The following is a 19039-nucleotide window of genomic DNA, read 5'->3' as shown; positions in this document are numbered from 1 at the left end:
GCCTCAAGGGATTTTTGGAACAGCACTCTGCACCGTAGCCAGGGCCAGCGGTGAGCGCCACAGGAAATGCATCAGGACCTGGTGCCATCTGTCCATCCCCGCTACTTGCCACCCACAGGGCAGATGGTGCTTGTGTTTCCATCTGAGCTCTCTGGGCTACTGGGACCGGCTTATTTTGAGGTTTGCAGTGAGCACGCTGCAGGGGTGTCATGTCGCTGCGCCGCGCTCTGCCGCACACAGGATTGATAAATGTAAAGTATTGCACGTTGGAAAAAACAATCCCAACTAGTAATACAATATGATGGGGAATCCCTTAGCTACGATTACTCCAGAGAGAGCTTGGTGTCATTGCGGAGCATTCTCTGGAAACATCTCCTCAGTGTGCAGCGGCAGTCAAAAAGCAAACAGAATGTAAAAAGGGGATAGAGAATAAGACAGAGAACATCCTATAGCCCCTGCATAAAACCATGGTGCACCCACATCTCGAATACTGCGTGCAGATGTGGTCGCCAAAAAGATATATTGGCATTGGAAAAGGTTCAGAAAAGGGCAATAAAAATGATGAGGGATTTGGAACGGATCCCATATGAAAAGAGATTAAAAAGACTGGGACTTTTCAGCTTAGAAAAGAGGAGACTGGGGGGAGCGGGGGAAATAGGGTAGAAATCTATAAAATCATGCCTGGTGTGGAAAAAGCGAACAAAGGAAAGTTATTTACTTATTCCCACAATATAAGATCTAGGGCTCACCAAATGAAACTAACAGGCAGCTGGTTCAAAACAAACAAAAGGAAGCGTTTCTTCACTCAGTGCCCAGTTAACCTGTGGAACTCCTTGCCAGAGGATGTGGTGAAGACTAGGATTTTAACAGGGTTCAAAAAGCGCTATTAGCCAGGATGGCTAGGGATGGTGTCCCTGGCTGCTGCTTGTCTGTAAATGGGTGACAGGGGAGGGAGGGATCACGTGAGGGTTCCCTGTTGTGTTCCCTCCCTCCGGGGCACCTGGCATTGGCCCCTGTCGGCCGACAGGATGTTGGGCTGGATGGAACTTTGGTCTGAGCCAGTCTGGCCATTCGTATATTCTCATGGGAGCCCTTCACTCCGGTGACTCGCTTCCACCCCCAAATGCCGGGACCTTGCTCCGCTGATGGGGAGATGTTTGAGGTAACCGGGGGGAAACGAGGTGCCAGGCTTTGCTCAGAGTCCCTCAGCGAGTCCCCCAGCAGGGCCAGTGCGTCTCCCACCTTGGGCTACTGAGGGATTGAGTGCATTGAGGCAAGGGGGCTAGGCCATTGGCTTCAGAGCCGGGGTCCAATTTAGAGTCAAATGAGGGCTTGGTTGTAGGCAGAGAGGCACTGGCCAAGTTTGAATCCCATGCCGAAGGCTGGGGGGACAGTCCCACTTTGGTTTACACCAGGTTTATTTTATTCTGTTTAAGCAGCTGGGGAACAGGGCCATGCTAAAGGCTGTGTTCTACCCACATAGGAGGGTGCAGGCAGGTGTGCACCGGCTTCCCTAAACCCGTTGTTAAAAAGGATTTCCATTAAACTGGTGCCACTTTGGAGTCTGGAGGAGACCTGCCCAGCCCGGCCTGCAGCTCCATGCACCCTGAGTGACAGCGGAGTTTGGTTCCCCATTGGACACCACGTAAGAAGGGGGAGCCAGAGGTCCATCCAGATCCGGAGCCAGGCCTCGCGCTCATTTCTGTAACAGAGATTCCTAGAACCCACGATCCACCACGCACACACACGCCAAAACACCTGGGAGCATTCGCGCCCCAAATCCTGCGCTCGCCTTGGCCCCTCGACACATTTTGTGCACTGAAGTCCGACCGCAGCGTTGGCTCCGAGCAACCTGTCTGTGAAGCCGGTTTCTTGGGAGCCCTGTTTCAGCACAGCTGGTTGAGGCGACAGGCTGCAGCCAGGCGCACACTGGGCGGACGCCCTGCTCAACAGTGAGACTCGAACCGGAGACCCTCCGGCGCCTGCCACACGGCCCTCTAGCGTCTGAGCCAAAAGCAGAGCCCCGGGAGCCGCAGGCGAGTGCAGTAGCGGGGGTCAGCCACTAGGAGGCGACGCATGCTCACACTATGCCATTGCCTCACCCTTGCCTGAAGGCTGGGTCTTGGTGCAGCCTTTGCCAGATGTATCCAAGCCGCCATCACAGCTGGCTGGGCCCGATCCTGGAGCCTTCTACTTTGAAGAGCAGCCCCAGGGGCCCTAAGGATTATCAATAGCCCTGGACGCAGAGGGTGGATGATTTTTCAGAGCCGTCTTGCCCTGTAGGGCTCTGGGGACCCCCAAGCATATGGCCAGTAGGAGGTTCCGGGTTGAAGAACTGGACTTCCCCACCTTGGTTCTCGCTACCAACCTATAGCAGCCTACAGGAGCAGTGAGGTGGGGGGCGTGCCCCCAGCCTGAGTCTGGAGTCTGAGTCCCTCTCACAGGATACTACAGATGACACTAGAGAAAGGACGTGGACGCATTGGAGAGGGTCCAGCGGAGGGCCCCAAAAATGACGAGGGGGCTGGAGCACATGACCTGCGAGGAGAGGCTGAGGGAGTTGGGCGCAGTTAGTCTGCAGAAGAGAAGAGTGAGGGGGGATTTGAGAGCAGCCTGCAACTCCCTGAAGGAGGGTTAAAGAAGCAGGAGAGAGGCTGTTCTCAGTGGTGGCGGGTGGCAGAACAAGGAGCAATGGGCTCACATTGCAGTGGGGAAGGTCTAGGTTGGAGATTAGGAAAAACTATTTCCCTAGGAGAGTGGGGAAGCCCTGGGCTGGGTTCCCTAGGGAGGGGGTGGAATCTCCATCCCTAGAATCCCGGCTTGACAAAGCCCTGGCTGGGAGGATTGAGTTGGGGTTGGTCCTGCTTTGGGCAGGGGCTGGACTCGGTGCCTCCTGAGGTCTCTTCCACCCCGGGATTCTATGATTCTATGACTTGCAAGCTCTCTGCAGCCTCGTAGGGGAGGGGGCGGCCCCAGGGACCTCACAGGCTCACTAGCCCAAGGATTCACTGTGGACGTGGCCAGCCTGCTAGGTGGCTGGTGAGCTAGAGGAGGAAGGGGCAGGAAAGCGTTTGGGTCCAGGCCAGGTGGCGCGACTGCGACAGGAGCCCCGGGTGCGGCTGGAGATCTGTCCCGTGCGAGCAGACAGGACCTGGGCCGTAGTGAACAGCAATGAGAGAGGAGCTCGCACGGTGACTAGAGTCTGGCCCAGGAGGGCCCGTCAGCCCCCAAGTGGGGCAGGAAGCTTGCTCTTGGGGCGCGCTTTGCGGCTGGGCCTGGAAATCCAGGGCGAGGGGCAGTTGCAGGGAGTCACTCAGACCGTGGCTCTTTGCTGTCTGAGCCAGCAGTGAACCAGGGCCCGTGCTTGGTGCTAGGGCTGCCGTGCTGCTGGAGATGCCTTGCACGATGGTTAACGGTGCCCCGGCAGGTTTTCTTGTTGCCAGTGCGAGCAGTGCGAGCCCTCAGCTCCACTTCTGCCTGCCCTAACCTCCCCCAGAGCCTTCATCTTTGCCCTGAAGCTCCCGCCTGGCCTGGCTGTGCCCTGTAGAACACGCCCCACCCCAGAGCTGGCTGCATGTCAGCAGGGGATGAAGCAAACTGCCTGCAAAGCGCTTGGGAGTAAAAGGCCCTTTAGGCACTTAGAGGAGGGGGACAGTCAACAGTGCGCCCTTGTAGCCAAGAAGGCTAATGGCATATTAGGATGCATTAGGAGGAGCATTGCCAGCAGATCCAGAGATTTCATTATTCCCCTTTATTCGGCTCTGGTGAGGCCACATCTGGAGTATTGTGTCCAGTTCTGGGCCCCCCACTATAGAAAGGATGTGGACGCATTGGAGAGGGTCCAGTGGAGGGTGACCAAAATGATGAGGGAGCTGGAGCACATGACCTACAAGGAGAGGCTGAGGGAGTTGGGTCTATTTAGTTTGCAGAAGAGAAGAGTGAGGGGGGATTTGAGAGCAGCCTTCAACTACCTGAAGGGGGGTTCCAAAGAGGATGGAGAGAGGCTGTTCTCAGTGGTGACGAATGGCAGAACAAGGAGCAATGGTCTCAAGTTGCAGTGGGGGAGATCCAGATTGGATATTAGGAAAAACTATTTCCCTAGGAGGGCGGTGAAGTGCTGGGACGGGTTCCCTAGGGAGGGGGTGTTATCTCCATCCCTAGAGGTGTTTAAGTCTCGGCTTGACAAAGCCCTGGCTGGGTTGATTGAGTTGGGGTTGGTCCTGCCTTGGGCAGGGGCTGGACTTGATGACTCCTGAGGTCTCTTCCAGCTCTATGCTTCTATGAACAGCGACACGGTGTTGGCAGTTTCCCCAGGTATGGGGAGAGGAGGGGAGCTGTTGTGTTCTGCATCACACGATAGTCCGTGGGCTGGTCCCCTCTGTGCAGCCAGCCTCCCCTCCCCTCCCTAACCCGAGGTATCGTCTATGTCCCCATTAGCCCAGTAGTAGCCCAGCTCCGGCAGCACCGTGCCACCTCGGGGAGACAGGCCAGTTCAACCCCAGCCGGAGCCGTGCCCAGCTGGATTGGGACAGGGTGAAAAAGCACAACAAGAACTGAACGCGGGAAAGAGCGGGGGAGTGGGGTGAGGGGGGAATAGCCCCTCCCATCTCCCACCTTCCCTCTCCGGCCTCGCCCCCCCCCCCCCAGGCAGCTGCTGGACTGCCGGATGGCCCTTGATCCACCAAATGACACCGATGCCGCAGCGCGTTACAGCTGCACAGACTCTGTACCTGCCCCTGGCTCCAGCACCGAGGCCCACGGTGCAGAACCAGCACTGCAGGACGGATCAGCGTCCACAGCAGGGCCCCGTACGGCTCCCTCTGCAGCACAGAGCCTGGGAGTAGAAGGTCTGGCCCCTCGGGCCCTGCCTTTCTGGGCACCGCACTCACACGCCGCTGATCAACGTCCCCCCGGAGGAAACTCCACCATGGCCCCAGGCTGGGCCGGCTGCCAGAGAACCAGGGCTAAGCCAAGCCCCGCGGGGGCGAGTCAGCTCCCGCCGGCTCTGGGCTTCAAAGGCAGAGCCACAGGGCATCTGCCAGCCCCTGAGAGCCACCGGCCCCTCGGATCCCCAAGCCCTAGGGGGAGGCCGGGCCACACGAGCTCAACACTTGTCTGGTTTTAGAGGGACACAACAGCAGGCCGCTGGGTGCGCTCAGCTGCCCCGTTCTCCCACAGAAGCCCAGCCCCGGCTGCTGTGCCAGCCAGACCTGCGGTCAGGGAGCCCATGCACAGGCTGTTCCTGCCAGCTCTGCTTCTCTGGCTACTCTGCTTTACCCGCCCGCAGGTGGGCTCTGTGACCCAGCCTGGCTCCCACATCCAGGAAGTCCCAGCCAGCACCTTCCCTGCAAGGCTGCCGAGACCCGGATCCAACAGGACACACGGGGGAGCGGTCGGGGGGCCTGGCTCCAGCTGGCGTCTGGCTAGGATCAGGGGCTGGTCATTGGTGCGGTGACTCTGCAGCCCAGGATTTCGGGGCAGCCTCCAAACCCATCCGCGTTCTTAGGGAGAACTCCCTGGAGACCATCTCCTCCCGAAGACACCCCGGCACGAGCCAGCCCAACTCCCTCCGGAGATACCGGGGAGCCGGAAACCGCTGCCCTCGTGGTCCTGCTCCCCCCTCAGCTCCCCCAACACCCCACTCCGCCCCTGGCGCCCAAACTCCACCCACTCAGCCCCGCTCCCCAAGGCGAGCGAATGAGCAAAGGGACCTACCAGTGCCCGGTGGGATCCCGGGAAGCCTGCAACGCCTCACAGCTGGGCTCTCCTCCGGAGCACCTGGCTCAGCTGTGGTAGCCTGCCCGCCGGGGAGACAGTAGAGACCTGAGCTCCAGCTGGAGGCGCTTCAAACGCCTGAGTCACGCTCACCTCCCTAATCTCGCAGGCCCACCAGCCCTGCGCACTGCCCTGCTGCTTGGAGATTCACCCCTACCGTGGCCCCGTAAACACCATTATCTGGAGAGGCCATCTTGTAGAACCAAGCCCGCCCCTCCCTACCCATGGCAATGGCCATCACCCTGCCCGGCCCCCCCACCCTGAGCCTCCATCTCTCTCCTACGCTACTAATTTCATTGACTTTTTGCAAATGAAGTTTCATGCCCAGGTTTTTTTTGGTGGGTCGTGTTGATGGCCTCGCTGGTGTCTTTGCAATATCTTGTTTACCAGTTTCTGGGGATTCCCTCTGGGGAATGCCCTGGGCGGTAGGAGAGGAAACCCGTCTCAAACTTTATTAAAAAAAAAAGTGCGTCTGGCGAGGCATCTCCCCAGCTGCTGTGATGTGACGTGTTGGAAGATCAAGGCTCTCAGCTCCCGCCGATTTCACCGCAGGGGTGTCTGTGTTTAGCAGCCGCGTCTCTATCACTGTTATCCATGCGTAGGCCAGTGGCATGTGTGAGACCAAAGCATGTGCCCAGCATACTTGGCATCACGCCGGGCGTTGAGAGGTCAGTGAGGCCTCACCGGCTAAGAGCAAAGGAAAAGCTCCCATTGACTTCAGTGGCCTTTGGGGGCAGGTGCCAGAGACATTGGGTGCGTTTGAAACATTCATTGGCACGACAGGGTTGTTTTCCCGGGCGGTACAGCCATGGATGCCAGGTATACGGGGGTAGAACATACCCAGCGTATTGCCAGACATCGCATCCTGGTACAGCACACCTGCCCTGTGGCTGAATGGTCCAGCCTCCTCCTGGTTGAACACACCTGCACAGCACACACGATCATAGACTCCTAGGGTCGGAAGAGACCTCAGGAGTCATCGAGTCCAGCCCCCTGCCCAAGGCAGGACCAATCCCAACTCAATCATCCCAGCCAGGGCTTTGTCAAGCCGAGACTTAAAAACCTCTAGGGATGGAGATTCCACCCCCTCCCTAGGGAACCCATCCCAGGGCTTCCCCACCCTCCTCATGAAATATCCAATATAATAGCTAACATCCAACCTAGACCTTCCCCACTGCATCTTGAGTCTATTGCTCTTCATTCTGCCCTCTGCCACCACTGAGAACAGCCTCGCTCCATCATCTTTGGAACCCCCCTTCAGGAAGTTGCAGGCTGCTCTCAAATCCCCCCTCCGGGTATGTCTACACTACCCCGCTAGTTCGAACTAGGAGGGTAATGTAGGCATACCGCACTTGCAAATGAAGCCCGGGATTTGAATTTCCCGGGCTTCATTTGCATAAACCGGGCACCGCCATTTTTAAATCCCAGCTCGTTCGAACCCCGTGCCGCGCGGCTACACGCGGCACGGACTAGGTAGTTCGGATTAGGCTTCCTAGTCCGAACTACCGTTACTCCTCGAGGAGTGTCCATTTCCCCGTCAGTGAAAGCCTGGGGCTGGTGCGTGGTCCATGCTCGGTCAAACGTGTATGGATCCTGCCTGGGGTGAGAAAGGCCCTGGTCTAGGAGCCAGGACTCCTGGATTCCAGCTAGGCCCTGCAGAACCTTGGAGAAATCATTTCCCCCTGCAAAACAGGGCCAGCATCCCCTCTCTTCCCCCCACTGCTGCCCGGCTCCTGGAGGCCAGTGGCTGAAAAGCATCAGCGCGAATTGTTGGTGCTTTCACAGGCTGTCCCGGCTGCCCCTCGGAGGCGCACGAGACAGCAGAAAAAACGTGCTTCAGCCGCCCAGCTGTTCAGCAGCTGGTGCACAATCGACCCAGGCCCGGGCAGCGTGATGCGCACCCGCCCCGACTGGGTTTGCGCCATCCACTGATTTGAAACCGCGCAGGCGCCTGGCGTCTGCGGAACGCGTCCCAAAGGCTACGAAGCAGCCCTCTGCTCCTTCCCGTCGATGTACAGCGACCCAGCTGCTGGGCCTATCTCTCACAGCCAGGAGAGCACGGCAGGATTGATACGGTGCATTTCAGCGGCTCACCCGGGGGGAGGGGTGGAGCGTGCGAGCTCAGTGCACAGGAGAGCCCGGGGGTGTGGCCCGGCTGTGTGCGCACGCCTTGCCTCGGTGGGGGGGTGAGATTGTGAGCCAGCGTGGGGGTGGACTGCTGGGCACCAGCCCCTGCATGTCAGGCGACAAGGCCTCATGAGTGTGGGGGAGGGGTAACCGGCGGGGGAGGGGGTGTTGCAGTTCCGAGTGGGTGCACATGTGGATGTGCCGGGCGGGAGGGGGAGTGAATCAGGTGAGAAGTGCCCAGTGGCAGGTTCCCCTTTACCATGATGAGGAGGGGTGATGAGGACCACGCATCTGCTGCCCTCCCCCCACATGCTTCTCCTCCCCCCACCCGCCCTTCATAGACTCACAGAACACTAGAACTGGAGGGGACGCCGAGAGGTCATCAAGTCCAGTCCCTGCTCTCGCGGCAGGATCCAGCACCATCTAGACCGTCCCTGCTAGATGTCCAGCCAACCTGCTCTTGAATATCTCCAGAGATGGAGATTCCACAACCTCCCTGGGCAATTTATTCCAGTGTTTAACCACCCTGACAGTTAGGAAGTTTTTCCTAGTGTCCAAGCTAAACCTCCCTCGCTGCAGTTTAAGCCCATTGCTTCTTGTCCTGTCCTCAGAGGCCAGGAAGAACAAGTTTTTTCCCTCCTCCTTGTGACACTCTTTCAGATACCTGATACCCTTTTAGATTCTCTCCTTCGCCCTTCCCCAACCCCCTCCCACCTCTCCGATCCCCATTTCCCCCCCACGTCCCTGTGTCTGCCAGGTACATCCACGCAGCTGATCCTGCACGCAGGTGTGAACCCAGAGCAACCCTCCCGAAATCGAGGGATTCCCAGTGCACCCCGACATCCCAGAGCTGGTCGCCAGTCCCCTACAGCTGCCGTTCTCTTGCACCCCCTCTAAGTGGGTTTGATTGCACATCAGCAAGAGCCGGCCCTGGGGAGAACCAGACTAAGCAATTGCTTAGGGCCCTGAGCAGCTCTTGGGGGTCCCATTCCTTCATTTAGTCTGTGCTGGGCGGGGGAGGGGGTAACAACTTTCCTGCTTAGGGCACCCAATGGGCTTGCAAGGCCTCTGCATCCGCAACTGGTCTACGGAAGCCAGAGCAGAGGGTGGGAGGGGGACGCGGTGGGAGCCACCTTACGGACCTGCCTTTTGTCTGAGGAGGGGCGCAAGGGGTGCACGGCTCACGGCTGGACTGGCAGGGCTCAGGAAAGGGAGGGGAGCAGAGATCGAAGACTGATGGGCCCCCCTTACAGAAAGGATGTGGACTCATTGGAGAGGGTCCAGTGGAGGGCTGCAAAAATGATGAGGGGGCTGGAGCCCATGACCTATGAGGAGAGGCTGAGGGATTTGGGCTTAGTTAGTCTGCAGAAGAGAAGAGTGAGGGGGGATTTGAGAGCAGCCTTCAGCTCCCTGAGGGGGGTTCCAAAGAGGATGGAGAGAGGCTGTTCTCAGTGGTGGCAGAACAAGGAGCAATGGGCTCAAGTTACAGTGGGGGAGATCTAGGTTGGATATTAGGAAAAACTCTTTCCCTAGGAGGGTGGGGAAGCCCTGGGATGGGTTCCCTAGAGAGGGGGTAGAATCTCTATCCCTACAGGTTTCTAAGTCCTGGCTTGACAAAGCCCTGGCTGGGATGATTGAGTTGGGTTGGTCCTGCCTTGGGCAGGGGGCTGGACTTGATGACTCCTGAGGTCTCTGCCAGCCCTAGAGATGGCTGAGAGGGACCAGGGCAGGAGGACCCCTATGCTGACCTGGCCATGAAACAGGAAACACTCCACCACTGCACCACAGTGCCCGGGAGCAGGACGTGGCTCAGACGTGCGTCTCTGGGACCTGACTGCTTTCTCTCCACGTGAGGGTTGTATCAAGGACAGAAGCCACAGTTTGCCCGTGAAGGGTTAAGTCCCTGCAAACAGCTGCTCGGACATGGCCCATGGATCAATGTCGCCATTGTCCATTGGGCCCCAGAGGTCACCAATCCACCGGGCACACCACAACGTGGCTGGCCGATCAGCCAGCTGGTGGAACGGGACGTGGATCAGCAGCCTGGCCCTGCTCAGCCATCAGCCCCTACGGTCAGCAAGCAGGAGACAGGGGCACACTGCCTGCCCCCCGCCCCCCCTCTTTGGCTTGTCATGTAGCTCTCCGCACCGCTACCAGGGGTCTGTCCGCACAGGCAAGTGATGGCTGGGACATTTGCAGGAAATCTTCCATGGAGACAAAGCACCAGACATGTGGAGGGAGGGCGGTTCCAACTGCAGGCTCCACCCCTGTCTGCCCCCCCCGCCCCCCCCGCTGTGTAAATACATCTCGGGGTGGGTACTCACTGGCTGGCTGGCCCTTTAAAGGGGCAATGACTCAACCCCCCCCCCCCGAAACATACTTCCTTTGCCTTCCCAGATGGGGGAAAGGGGCCTTGTGCCTCCAGAGGGGGCAGGGCTGGGTCCCTGAGAGCGAGGGAGGGAGGAGCAGGTAGGTTTGCGCGAGCATGCCCGGCTGTAGGCTTGTCCGTGCCCTATGGGGCGTGAGCCTGGAGAGCACAGGTCTGTTGAATGGGGCTGCAGAGGTTGCTGCCGGATGCAGCGTAGACCAATGTCTCTTAAACTTTTTAAGACGGAGGAACACCAGGGACTTTTTGTTGAGCAAAAAGAAAGAGGCTGGGGAAAAGTTATTGAGCAAAAACCAATAGAGTCGGGGGGAAAGTAATTGGGGGGGGGGAAGCCACCTGTCCCTTTAAGGGTGGCCATTTTGAACTCTGTTGTTCTCCGCGGCACACCTCCGACTGCTTCACGGCACACCGGTGTACCGTGGAACACTGTTTAAGAAACTCTGGCGTAGACACACTCAGCGGCAACTCTAGGACAGCAGCCGGTTTGTCTGCTGAACTCTCAGAGCCAGAGAGAAGGTGGCTCGGGGGCCAAGCAAGAAGCCAGGCAGGCCAGAGGACTCTGGAAGGTGGTGGGCCGAGCCGGGGGCCACACGTATCTGCAGTGGGGGAAGGATGGTGGAGAAGAGACAGGACTGGAGAGGACGCCTGGTTAGGATGTTGGTCTAGCATGTCAGAGACCCGGATTCCGTTCCCTGCTTTGCCACTGATGCGCCTTGTGACCCTGGACAGACCCCTTGGCTGTGTCTACACTGGCCACTTATTCCGGAAAATCAGCCGCTTTTCCGGAATAACTTGCCAGCTGTCTACATTGGCCCCTTGAATTTCCGGAAAAGCACTGATGATCTAATGTAAAAGCATCAGTGCTTTTCTGGAAAAACTATGCTGCTCCCGTTTGGGCAAAAGTCCTTTTCTGGAAAACTGTTCCGGAAAAGGGCCAGTGTAGACAGCAGAGATTTCTTTTCCGCAAAAAAGCCCCGATCGCGAAAATGACGATCGGGGCTTTTTTGCAGAAAAGCGCTTCTAGATTGGCACGGATGCTTTTCCGCAAAAAGTGCTTTTGCAGAAAAGCATCCTGCCAATCTAGACGCGCTTTTTCCGAAAATGCTTTTAACGGAAAACTTTTCCATTAAAAGCATTTTCGGAAAATCATGCCAGTGTAGACGTAGCCCTTGGGTTTAGCCTGTGGTTTCTAGGAGGTTGGACCGCTGATCACAAATGGTCCCGTCTGGCTTTGCAATCTACGAAGCAGGCTGAGAAGTGGAAACTGAGGCAGGGCTTCTGTGGGCACCGAGGGGAACTCTGGCATTAGTAGCCCTTGTATTGCTCTGTTGTGGGGGGAGCCCCAGGACTGCTGCCTGCTGAATTCGGGCAGTGGCCAGATGCCCAGTCACTGTGGCCTCTTCGGGCTTGGTCACCGAGGCTCTCTGCTGTCCCTCTCTTCCCCTCTACAAAAGAAGTGTCCAGCTATGGAGAAAAGCTTGAAAAACGCGACTCCGAGGTGGCAACGGCAGGATGCCAAAAGAACCTGACGGATCCCTTAAGCGCGGGGGTCAGGAAGCCAGACCTGTGCTTTTTGGAGGGTTGACTCCTGGCTTTTATGGCGCTGGCTGTCTGCAGCAGAGACCGGCCTCCATGTCACAATGCCGCTGCTACTTAATACAGGCAGGAGGGGGAGAGAGAGGGAGAGGGAGGGAACAGGAGAGAGGATGTTGGCGCCCCAGCCTTCTCCGTCCGGTGGCTCGGGTTGGCACTGGGGTTCGGGAGTGGTCGCTGCTGGGCTTGGTGGATGCATCAGGAAATCTAGGAGAACAGAAATGCAGAAGGTGGGAGAAGCAGAGCCCCTGAGCCAAAGGGGGTCGGGGAGCAGCATGTGTCACACGCGTGGAATGGATGCAAAGGAAGGGGCATGTGCATTCTAGGGCTGGCTCCTGCGCTCGTCCGGTGGCCGGGAAGTCCTGTGCCGGCAGGGCCAGGGGAATGATGTGGGAGGTGAAGGCTGGAGCCAGCAGCTCTCAGGAAGGGGCTGCTGAGAAGGGGGAAAGTGATTTGCCAGGGAAATGTTGCTTCCACGCTTCCTAGAAATTCTCCTCCTGCCTTGTTCCCACCAGGTGATAATTCTCTGGCGCCAGCCAGACTCCTAGCGTCTGGCCCCTGCCTGGGGAGGAGATCAAAGTGCTGAAATGGGGTACGTCTCTCAGCTCCCCTCCCATCTCTCTCGCAGGTGGGGAAACCAAGGCACAGAGAGGAAGTAAACTTGCCAAAAGGCCACAGAGCAAATCAGTGGCAGACTGTGACGATAGCCCCAGGAGTCCCAGCTGACAGTCCTCGCTCTAACTACTAGCTCACACTTCCCTGCCAGAGCCAGGCATAGGATGCTGGCATCCTGGCTCTAACCACTAGGCCACACTCTCTGAAATCTCTCCAGACCCCATGACCCAGCAGGGGTAAGAAACCACTGCCAGGTCCTTCTGCAGCCTCAGATGACAGGTGCCTGGAGCCAGACCCTGATCTCCGATGGCTGTGCATGGCTGCAGGAATTAGGGACTTTGTCCGAGCCTTGGCTGGTGCAGAAGGAGCCAGGGCCAGGCTGTGCGGATGGCTTGATGGGAGGGGTGGGGGCCAACTGCTTTCTGTTGCAGATACACAGACCGCGCTCCACAGCTGAGTGATTAGCCATATCTGTGGGGCGCGAGCCCATAGATCCACTGTTATCTCGGCACTACCACCTCGCCACTCCCTCCATGCCAGGCCTTCCAGGGGAAGGGGAGACCTTTGTAAGTGCTTCTGGGGGTGGGAACGCTGTTAACTCTTGCTGGGCCAGGCTGCCCTCCCTCACCCTGCATGGTCCCTTCAAAGCCTGGAGTCAAAGCCTTTACATGCCAGGGGCTGAGGCCCTTGTTCTGCACCCCTCTGGAAAAACATGGGCTTCTTTCGAGTTTGATTTCAGGGGAGGGAGGGTGACGAACTCTTTGCCCACCGTTGCTCTGTCAGATGCATGGTCCTGATCCTCCCAACTTCCCCGTGATGCAGGGCAGCGCTGCTATGCCCATTTTATGGATGGGAAACTGAGGCACAGAGAGACCGATTTGCCCAAAGTGTGATAGGAAGAGTCAGTTGCAACTCCCCTCCCCACACACACACTCAAAGGATGTGCACCATCTCCTGGATTAAAGCCTGTAAAGGAAGCCCCCACTGGATTCCTCCTCCATGTACGGCAGCCACTGGCTCTCCCTCACTTCCACGGGACACACCTCCCTGGGAATTGAGTGACACCAGAACCGGGGCCATCAGACACTCGATGCAATGCCCACTCTGACCAGCAGGGGGTGCAAGGCAGACACCCCTATGCTGCTGGTGTACTCACCTTATTATTTTTATAGCAAACACCAGCCTGGAGTGAGATCAGCGCTCCGGTGTGCTCGGTGCTGTCGGTACACACAACGAGAGACCCGGAGCTGAAGGGTTTCCAAAGTTTGGCACGGAGAAGGGGTCAACTTTTTGTTCCTGTAACATGGCCAGGACGCGCCGTCACAGCGCCTCCTGCTGGTCACTTTGGGAATTAGCGCGTCAGCCCCGGAACGCCCCCTTTCCGCTGCTGTCTTGCCCGCTGTTACCTGCTAACAGCTCCACCGCCTGGCATAAGGACTCACGCCCTGCCCAGGCGTCCTTCCCTCTGAGTACTGCCCTGCCACAGGGCCCCACACTCTGGGGTCCTCCCTTTTGGGATCCCCCAGCCCTCTGTGCTCACCTTGCCTCAGTGACCTGACTGCCAGGCATCATCCAGCCCCTGCCTCAGGGGCAAACTGCCATCTGAAATGGCCACTCAGCACTGGCAAGGGGGTGTGGACCGGCTGCCTTTGCCTACCCTGGCTGCCTCTCTGCAGGCCTAGTACTTCAAGCCCTGCAGCCTGGGAGCTTGACCAGTCCTGCTCTAGGTCAGGAAGCCTCCAGCTTTCCCCACAACTAGATCCCTCCTGATCCACAGCTGGAGCAAGATGGAGTCAGTCTCTCCCCTCCTCCCCCTCAGGAGCCTTTATTTATACAGCCCACGCTGGTAGTAGCTGCCCAGCCCTCTCCCCATGCTGGGTTTTAACCCTTAAAGGGCCAGTGGGGGGCAGACACCCCATCACAGTTCCATTTGTACAGCGCCTTGCACCAGGGGGCCTATTTCAGGCTCCTAGGTGCTAGAATACTTAGTAGCTTTCTCTATTTCACTGATGAGGAAGGGACTGTTCCCAGCTCTGGGGGGTGCCATACTAGTGCTGAATAGAGGCTCATTTTCTCTTGGTCGGAGACACTTTGGTGACTAAGGAGCCAAGCGTCAGTAATGATTTCTCCCTATCCATGCTGCGAGTGGGTAACGCTTGGGCGTGAGTTGTATGTCATCTGGGGTGTGGAGGGTGAAGAACAGGGAGTGTCAGCAGCTGCTGAAGTTTCATCCCCAGCTCGGCCCCATCCCTGCGATGGAGAGCAGGCACCACTCCACGCCGTGCACACCCTGCGGGCTTTCTCGGGCATCGTATCTGACTTACATTGTGCCTGGAATCCTCCTTCAGCCACGCGTGGGTCAAAACACCCCTGGCCTGTCCCTGCAGAATTTGGAGTCTTGCTCACTCCAGGGTCAAAGAGGGGCAGATTTCCAGAACCTTGACTCTTTATTCCAGGGGCAGGGAACCTTTTTTTAGGTTAGGGGCCACCGACCCACAGAAAAAACAGTCGGTGTCCGCACACAAACGAGAAAGGGAAAAAAACAAAACAAACAACCCACCCTTCACTCTGGCCCTTGCCTGAGAAGCAGAAAGACACTCCCCACATTCCCTTCGCACACCCAACCTAGGGGGGCCCAGCCAGTAGATTTGTGTGTGTCACTGTTGCAAAAAAAGCCAGCGTGATTCTGGGAGGCATTAACAGGAGTGTTGTGAGCAAGACATGAGACGTCATTTGTCTGCTCTACTCTGCTCTGATGAGGCCTCAGTTGGAGTATTGTGTCTAGTTCTGGACACCATTTCCCAAGAAAGATGTGGAGACATTGGAGAAGGTCCAGAGAAGAACAACAAGAATGATGAAAGGGCTAGAGAACATGAGCTATGAGGGAAGGCTGAAAGAATTGGGCTTGTTTAGATTAGAAAAGAGAAGATGGAGAGGGGACATGAGAGCGGTTTTCAAGTATCTAAAAGGGTGTTACCAGGAGGAGGGAGAAAAATTGTTCTCCTGGGCCTCTGATGATAGGACAAGAATCAATGGGCTTAAACTGCAGCAAGGGAGGTTTAGGTTGGACATTAGGAAAAACTTTCTGCCTGTCAGGGTGGTTAAACACTGGAATCAATTGCCTATGGAAGTTGTGGAATCTCCATCAGTGGAGATACAGTAATTCCTCATTTAACACTATCGATATGTTTCAGAAAATGATCGTGTTAAGTGAAAACGTGTTACACGGGGTCAATTTTCCCATTGAAAATAATGGAAAAGGTGGGGGTTGTGTTTCAAGCGGGGTGTCTGTTGGGACTGGGACATAAGGTTGAGGGAGAAAGGGGACTGGGTTACAGCAGGGAGGGGAGGTGTTTGGCTCTGGGGAAGGGAAGGGGAGGAGAGGGGAGGGGGATTGGGTTGGGAGTATGCTCCTGTGATGGGTCTGCCGGGACCTGCACTGAGTCCGCCAAGGGCGGTTCGGTGGGGAACAGTGCAGCGAGTGGCGAACCCTCCGCACTTTGCAGGGAGGTGGGAGAAGCCCCTCACAGCCACCAGCAATGGGCCGGCTGGGGAAACCCAGCCGCCGGCCTGCAAGCGGGGGAGGAGGAGAGGGGGCGAGGCGTCCGGCGAGGGGGAGTCAGCGGGGAACAGAGCAGTGAGCGGCGAACCCTCCGCTGCTTTTCAGGGAGGCGGGGGAAGCCCCATGCAGCCGCCGGTGACGGGCTGTCTGGGGAAATCGTGTTATTCTGGGGACGGTCGTGTAATTCAAAAAATGTTCCCTAAAAAAAAAAAATCATGCTATCGCGAAAACGTGTTAAGCGGGCACGTGTTAAATGAGGAATTATTGTATTCAAGAGCAGGTTAGACAGACACCTGTCAGGGATGATCTAGATGGTGCTTGGTCCAGCCGTGAGGGCAGGGGACTGGACTCGATGACCTTTCAAGGTCCCTTCCAGTTCTAGTGTCCTATGAGTCTATGATTTTGTGTGCTCCAGCCCCATGGGGGCGCAGCGGAGGGAGGGGGAGATGAAGTGCCAACACAGGCTCTGGGGGACCCCGGAGTTTTGGGGGCTAGATCCAGGCAAGCCAGAGGCCACATTCGGCTCCTGGGCCTAAGGGGCCTCACCCCTGCATCACCCAGGAATCAAGCCCTCAGCCTGCCGAATTGTGGCTCCTAAGCCAATGGCTCCGGCTGTTGTCCTGGGATTGAGCCTGGGTCACATTTACACCCCCCACAAATCCCCTCTTTCTGTGCCACCCCGAATCCTCCTTCCTTGGCACCCCCAGCCCGCCGGGGCCGGGATCCTGCTCCCGGGAAAGGCTGGACTGGGGAGGGGAGCGGATCCCCCCCATCCTGGCATGGTGGCCCCGGGAGATTTCCTCTCTCTGCATCCCCCCCGCCTCCGCCCAGCCCTGCCTGTGGGCTGTCGGCTCCTAGGAGCGCGTCATGCCAAGAGGGCTGGCCTCCCTACCGGCGGAGGGGCGGGCTGCTTGGAGCATCAGCACCGGGGAGAGCTCCCGTTCCCCGGGATTTCTGCTCCTCGCCATCCGCGGGGGAAGAGCCGGGGGGGAATCGGGGGGGGGGTGGATTTTCGGGAGGAGGAGGGGGGCTTGGGGAGGGGCAGCCTCGTGATCTGGGGGGCCGAGGAGGGGGCTGGGGGGAGGAACTGGCTGGTGGAGCCCATCCCCCCGCCGCTCTGGATGGAATCGAGCTGCGTCCAGTCGGCCATGGCTCTGGGGCTCTCCTCCAAGAAGGCATCTTCCCGGAACGTGGCGGTGGAGAGGAAGAACCTCATCACGGTCTGCAGGTGGGGAGGGGAAGGGGGGTCCCCCCAGGGCAGGTACGGGGGGGGAGGGGAGGAGATAGGGGAGGAGGTGGAGCTGGGGGGGGTGAGATGGGGAGTGAGGTGGGGGGGTGGCATCATCCCCAGAAATATGCAGGGGGGGGCTGAAGAGGACAGGGGAGGGGCTGAGAAGATGCAGACTGGCTGGAAGGGGGGGCTGGCTTTGATGCTATCACAGCAAGCATCAGTGTGTGACTGAGCCCTGTCAGGGTGGGGGGTGCAGCTGGGGGGGAGGTGATGGGGTGGGGGTGCAGCTGGGGGGAGGTGATGGGGGGGGTGCAGCTGGGGGGGAGGTGATGGGGTGGGGGTGCAGCTGGGGGGGAGGTGATGGGGGTGCAGCTGGGGGGAAGGTGATGGGGTGGGGGTTCAGCTGTGGGGGAGATGATGGGGTGGGGGTGCAGCTGGGGGGAGGTGGTGGGGTGGGGGTGCAGCTGTGGGGGAGATGATGGGGTGGGGGTGCAGCTGGGGGGGAGGTGATGGGGTGGGGGTTCAGCTGTGGGGGAGATGATGGGGTGGGGGTGCAGCTGGGGGGGAGGTGATGGGGTGGGGGTGCAGCTGGGGGGAGGTGATGGGGTGGGGGTGCTAACAGAGCTCTGCTGTGTATTAAGCTGACATCTGGGCATGGGGGGGTGATGCAGGACAAACAAGGGAGAAAAGCAGCCTGGAGGAGGAATGGAGGTGGGGGGGCACTTGCTGTTTAGTGCCCCCCCTCCCCACCCAATGGCTGGGTTGGGTGAAGCAGGGACCCAGGCGGGCCAGGTGTGGGGCTCCAGGAAGTGACGTCATGGCAGGCCTGGCTCCAGCATGTGGGGGAGGGGAGAGGGTTGTCATGGCAACACCCTTTCTGGAGCAAGGACTCTGGGTTGAACCCTGGCCCATGGAGGGGGGGGGGCTGTGCCCTCTCCGACCCCAGCCAGCTGTTTGGGGGTGTCACGTGACTGCCCTGCAGCCCTTGCTCTGCCTGCCCTTCCCTGGGCATGAATAAAACAGCAGCATGGGGAAGGGGGCAGGACGCGGCCTGTTAACCGGCAGCACCCCCGGGTCCAGGCTGGGCTGTGTGCTAGCCCCTGTGTCCCCTCCATGCCCACGCTAGACCCTGGGCTGGGATCTGGCCTGTCATGGGCCCCGGCTTGGTTTCAGGGTGACGTGACCAGCCTCTAGCCCAGTGGGGGGCAGGGTAGGATCTTCGCCCCCGGGAGCCTCCCGAAAGCGCCTCCTGCCCAGTGCACTGTGCTGGGGGAGCCCAAAGACCTTCAGCCGCATCCATCATCATCCCACCCCCTGCGCTGACGCTTGGGGTCGGCAGCAGGTCAGGCCTGGAGAGAACAGCCAGGTGGGCCCTCCCGGGGAGGAAGGCTGCACCCGACCCTGCCCTGCTCCGGCTGCTGCAGCGGAAACGGCCCAGTCCCTCTGAGGCCCTCTCAGCCAGGGAGCAGCTAAGGGATGGGGAGAGGCCCCACAGAGGCGCAGGGCTCTGGGCCTGCCGTTATTAGTGATGCTGTGGGGGCTGGCCCCCCAGATCTGGGCGGTTAGTGGGTCTGTGTGGGACCCAAATGCACATTCCCACACAGACCCGCTAACTGCCCAGATTTGGGGACAGGAAAAGCTTGGAAGCCATCAGGGCCCTACTGACTCAGGTGCTTGTTTTGTGTGTGCGCCCCCCCCTCCCCAAGACGGGATGGTTTTGTGAGCAGTAATGGGGGGGGGGTCTTTCTTC

The 19039-nt window shown here is 58.6% G+C and overlaps 2 protein-coding genes and 1 long non-coding RNA gene across 3 annotated transcripts in view; 1 reads left to right on the top strand and 2 right to left on the bottom strand.

The window, feature by feature from the left end:
- SLC4A1 (solute carrier family 4 member 1 (Diego blood group)) overlaps window positions 1-5891 on the bottom strand; it is a 46188-nt gene extending 40297 nt beyond the window's left edge. The window contains exon 1 of the mRNA XM_075911504.1: window positions 5716-5891. The gene's annotated coding sequence lies outside the window, so the exon portion shown is untranslated. The remainder of the gene's footprint in view (window positions 1-5715) is intronic.
- Window positions 5892-11857: 5966 nt separating this feature from the next.
- The window catches only part of LOC142820991 (uncharacterized), a 25327-nt gene continuing 18145 nt past the window's right edge, over window positions 11858-19039 (bottom strand). The window contains exon 4 of the long non-coding RNA XR_012898037.1: window positions 11858-12088. This is a non-coding gene — a long non-coding RNA (uncharacterized LOC142820991). The remainder of the gene's footprint in view (window positions 12089-19039) is intronic.
- Window positions 17124-19039, top strand: part of RUNDC3A (RUN domain containing 3A) — a 24616-nt gene continuing 22700 nt past the window's right edge. The window contains exon 1 of the mRNA XM_075911390.1: window positions 17124-17286. Within this exon, the coding sequence (XP_075767505.1) occupies window positions 17180-17286 (107 nt within the window). The 5' untranslated portion in view covers window positions 17124-17179. The remainder of the gene's footprint in view (window positions 17287-19039) is intronic.

The sequence above is a fragment of the Pelodiscus sinensis genome, chromosome 29, assembly GCF_049634645.1.
Source record: "Pelodiscus sinensis isolate JC-2024 chromosome 29, ASM4963464v1, whole genome shotgun sequence".
NCBI classification, from domain to species: Eukaryota; Metazoa; Chordata; order Testudines; family Trionychidae; genus Pelodiscus; species Pelodiscus sinensis.
Note: the sequence above shows the minus strand (reverse complement) of the source record. Positions and strands in the feature narration are given on the sequence as shown.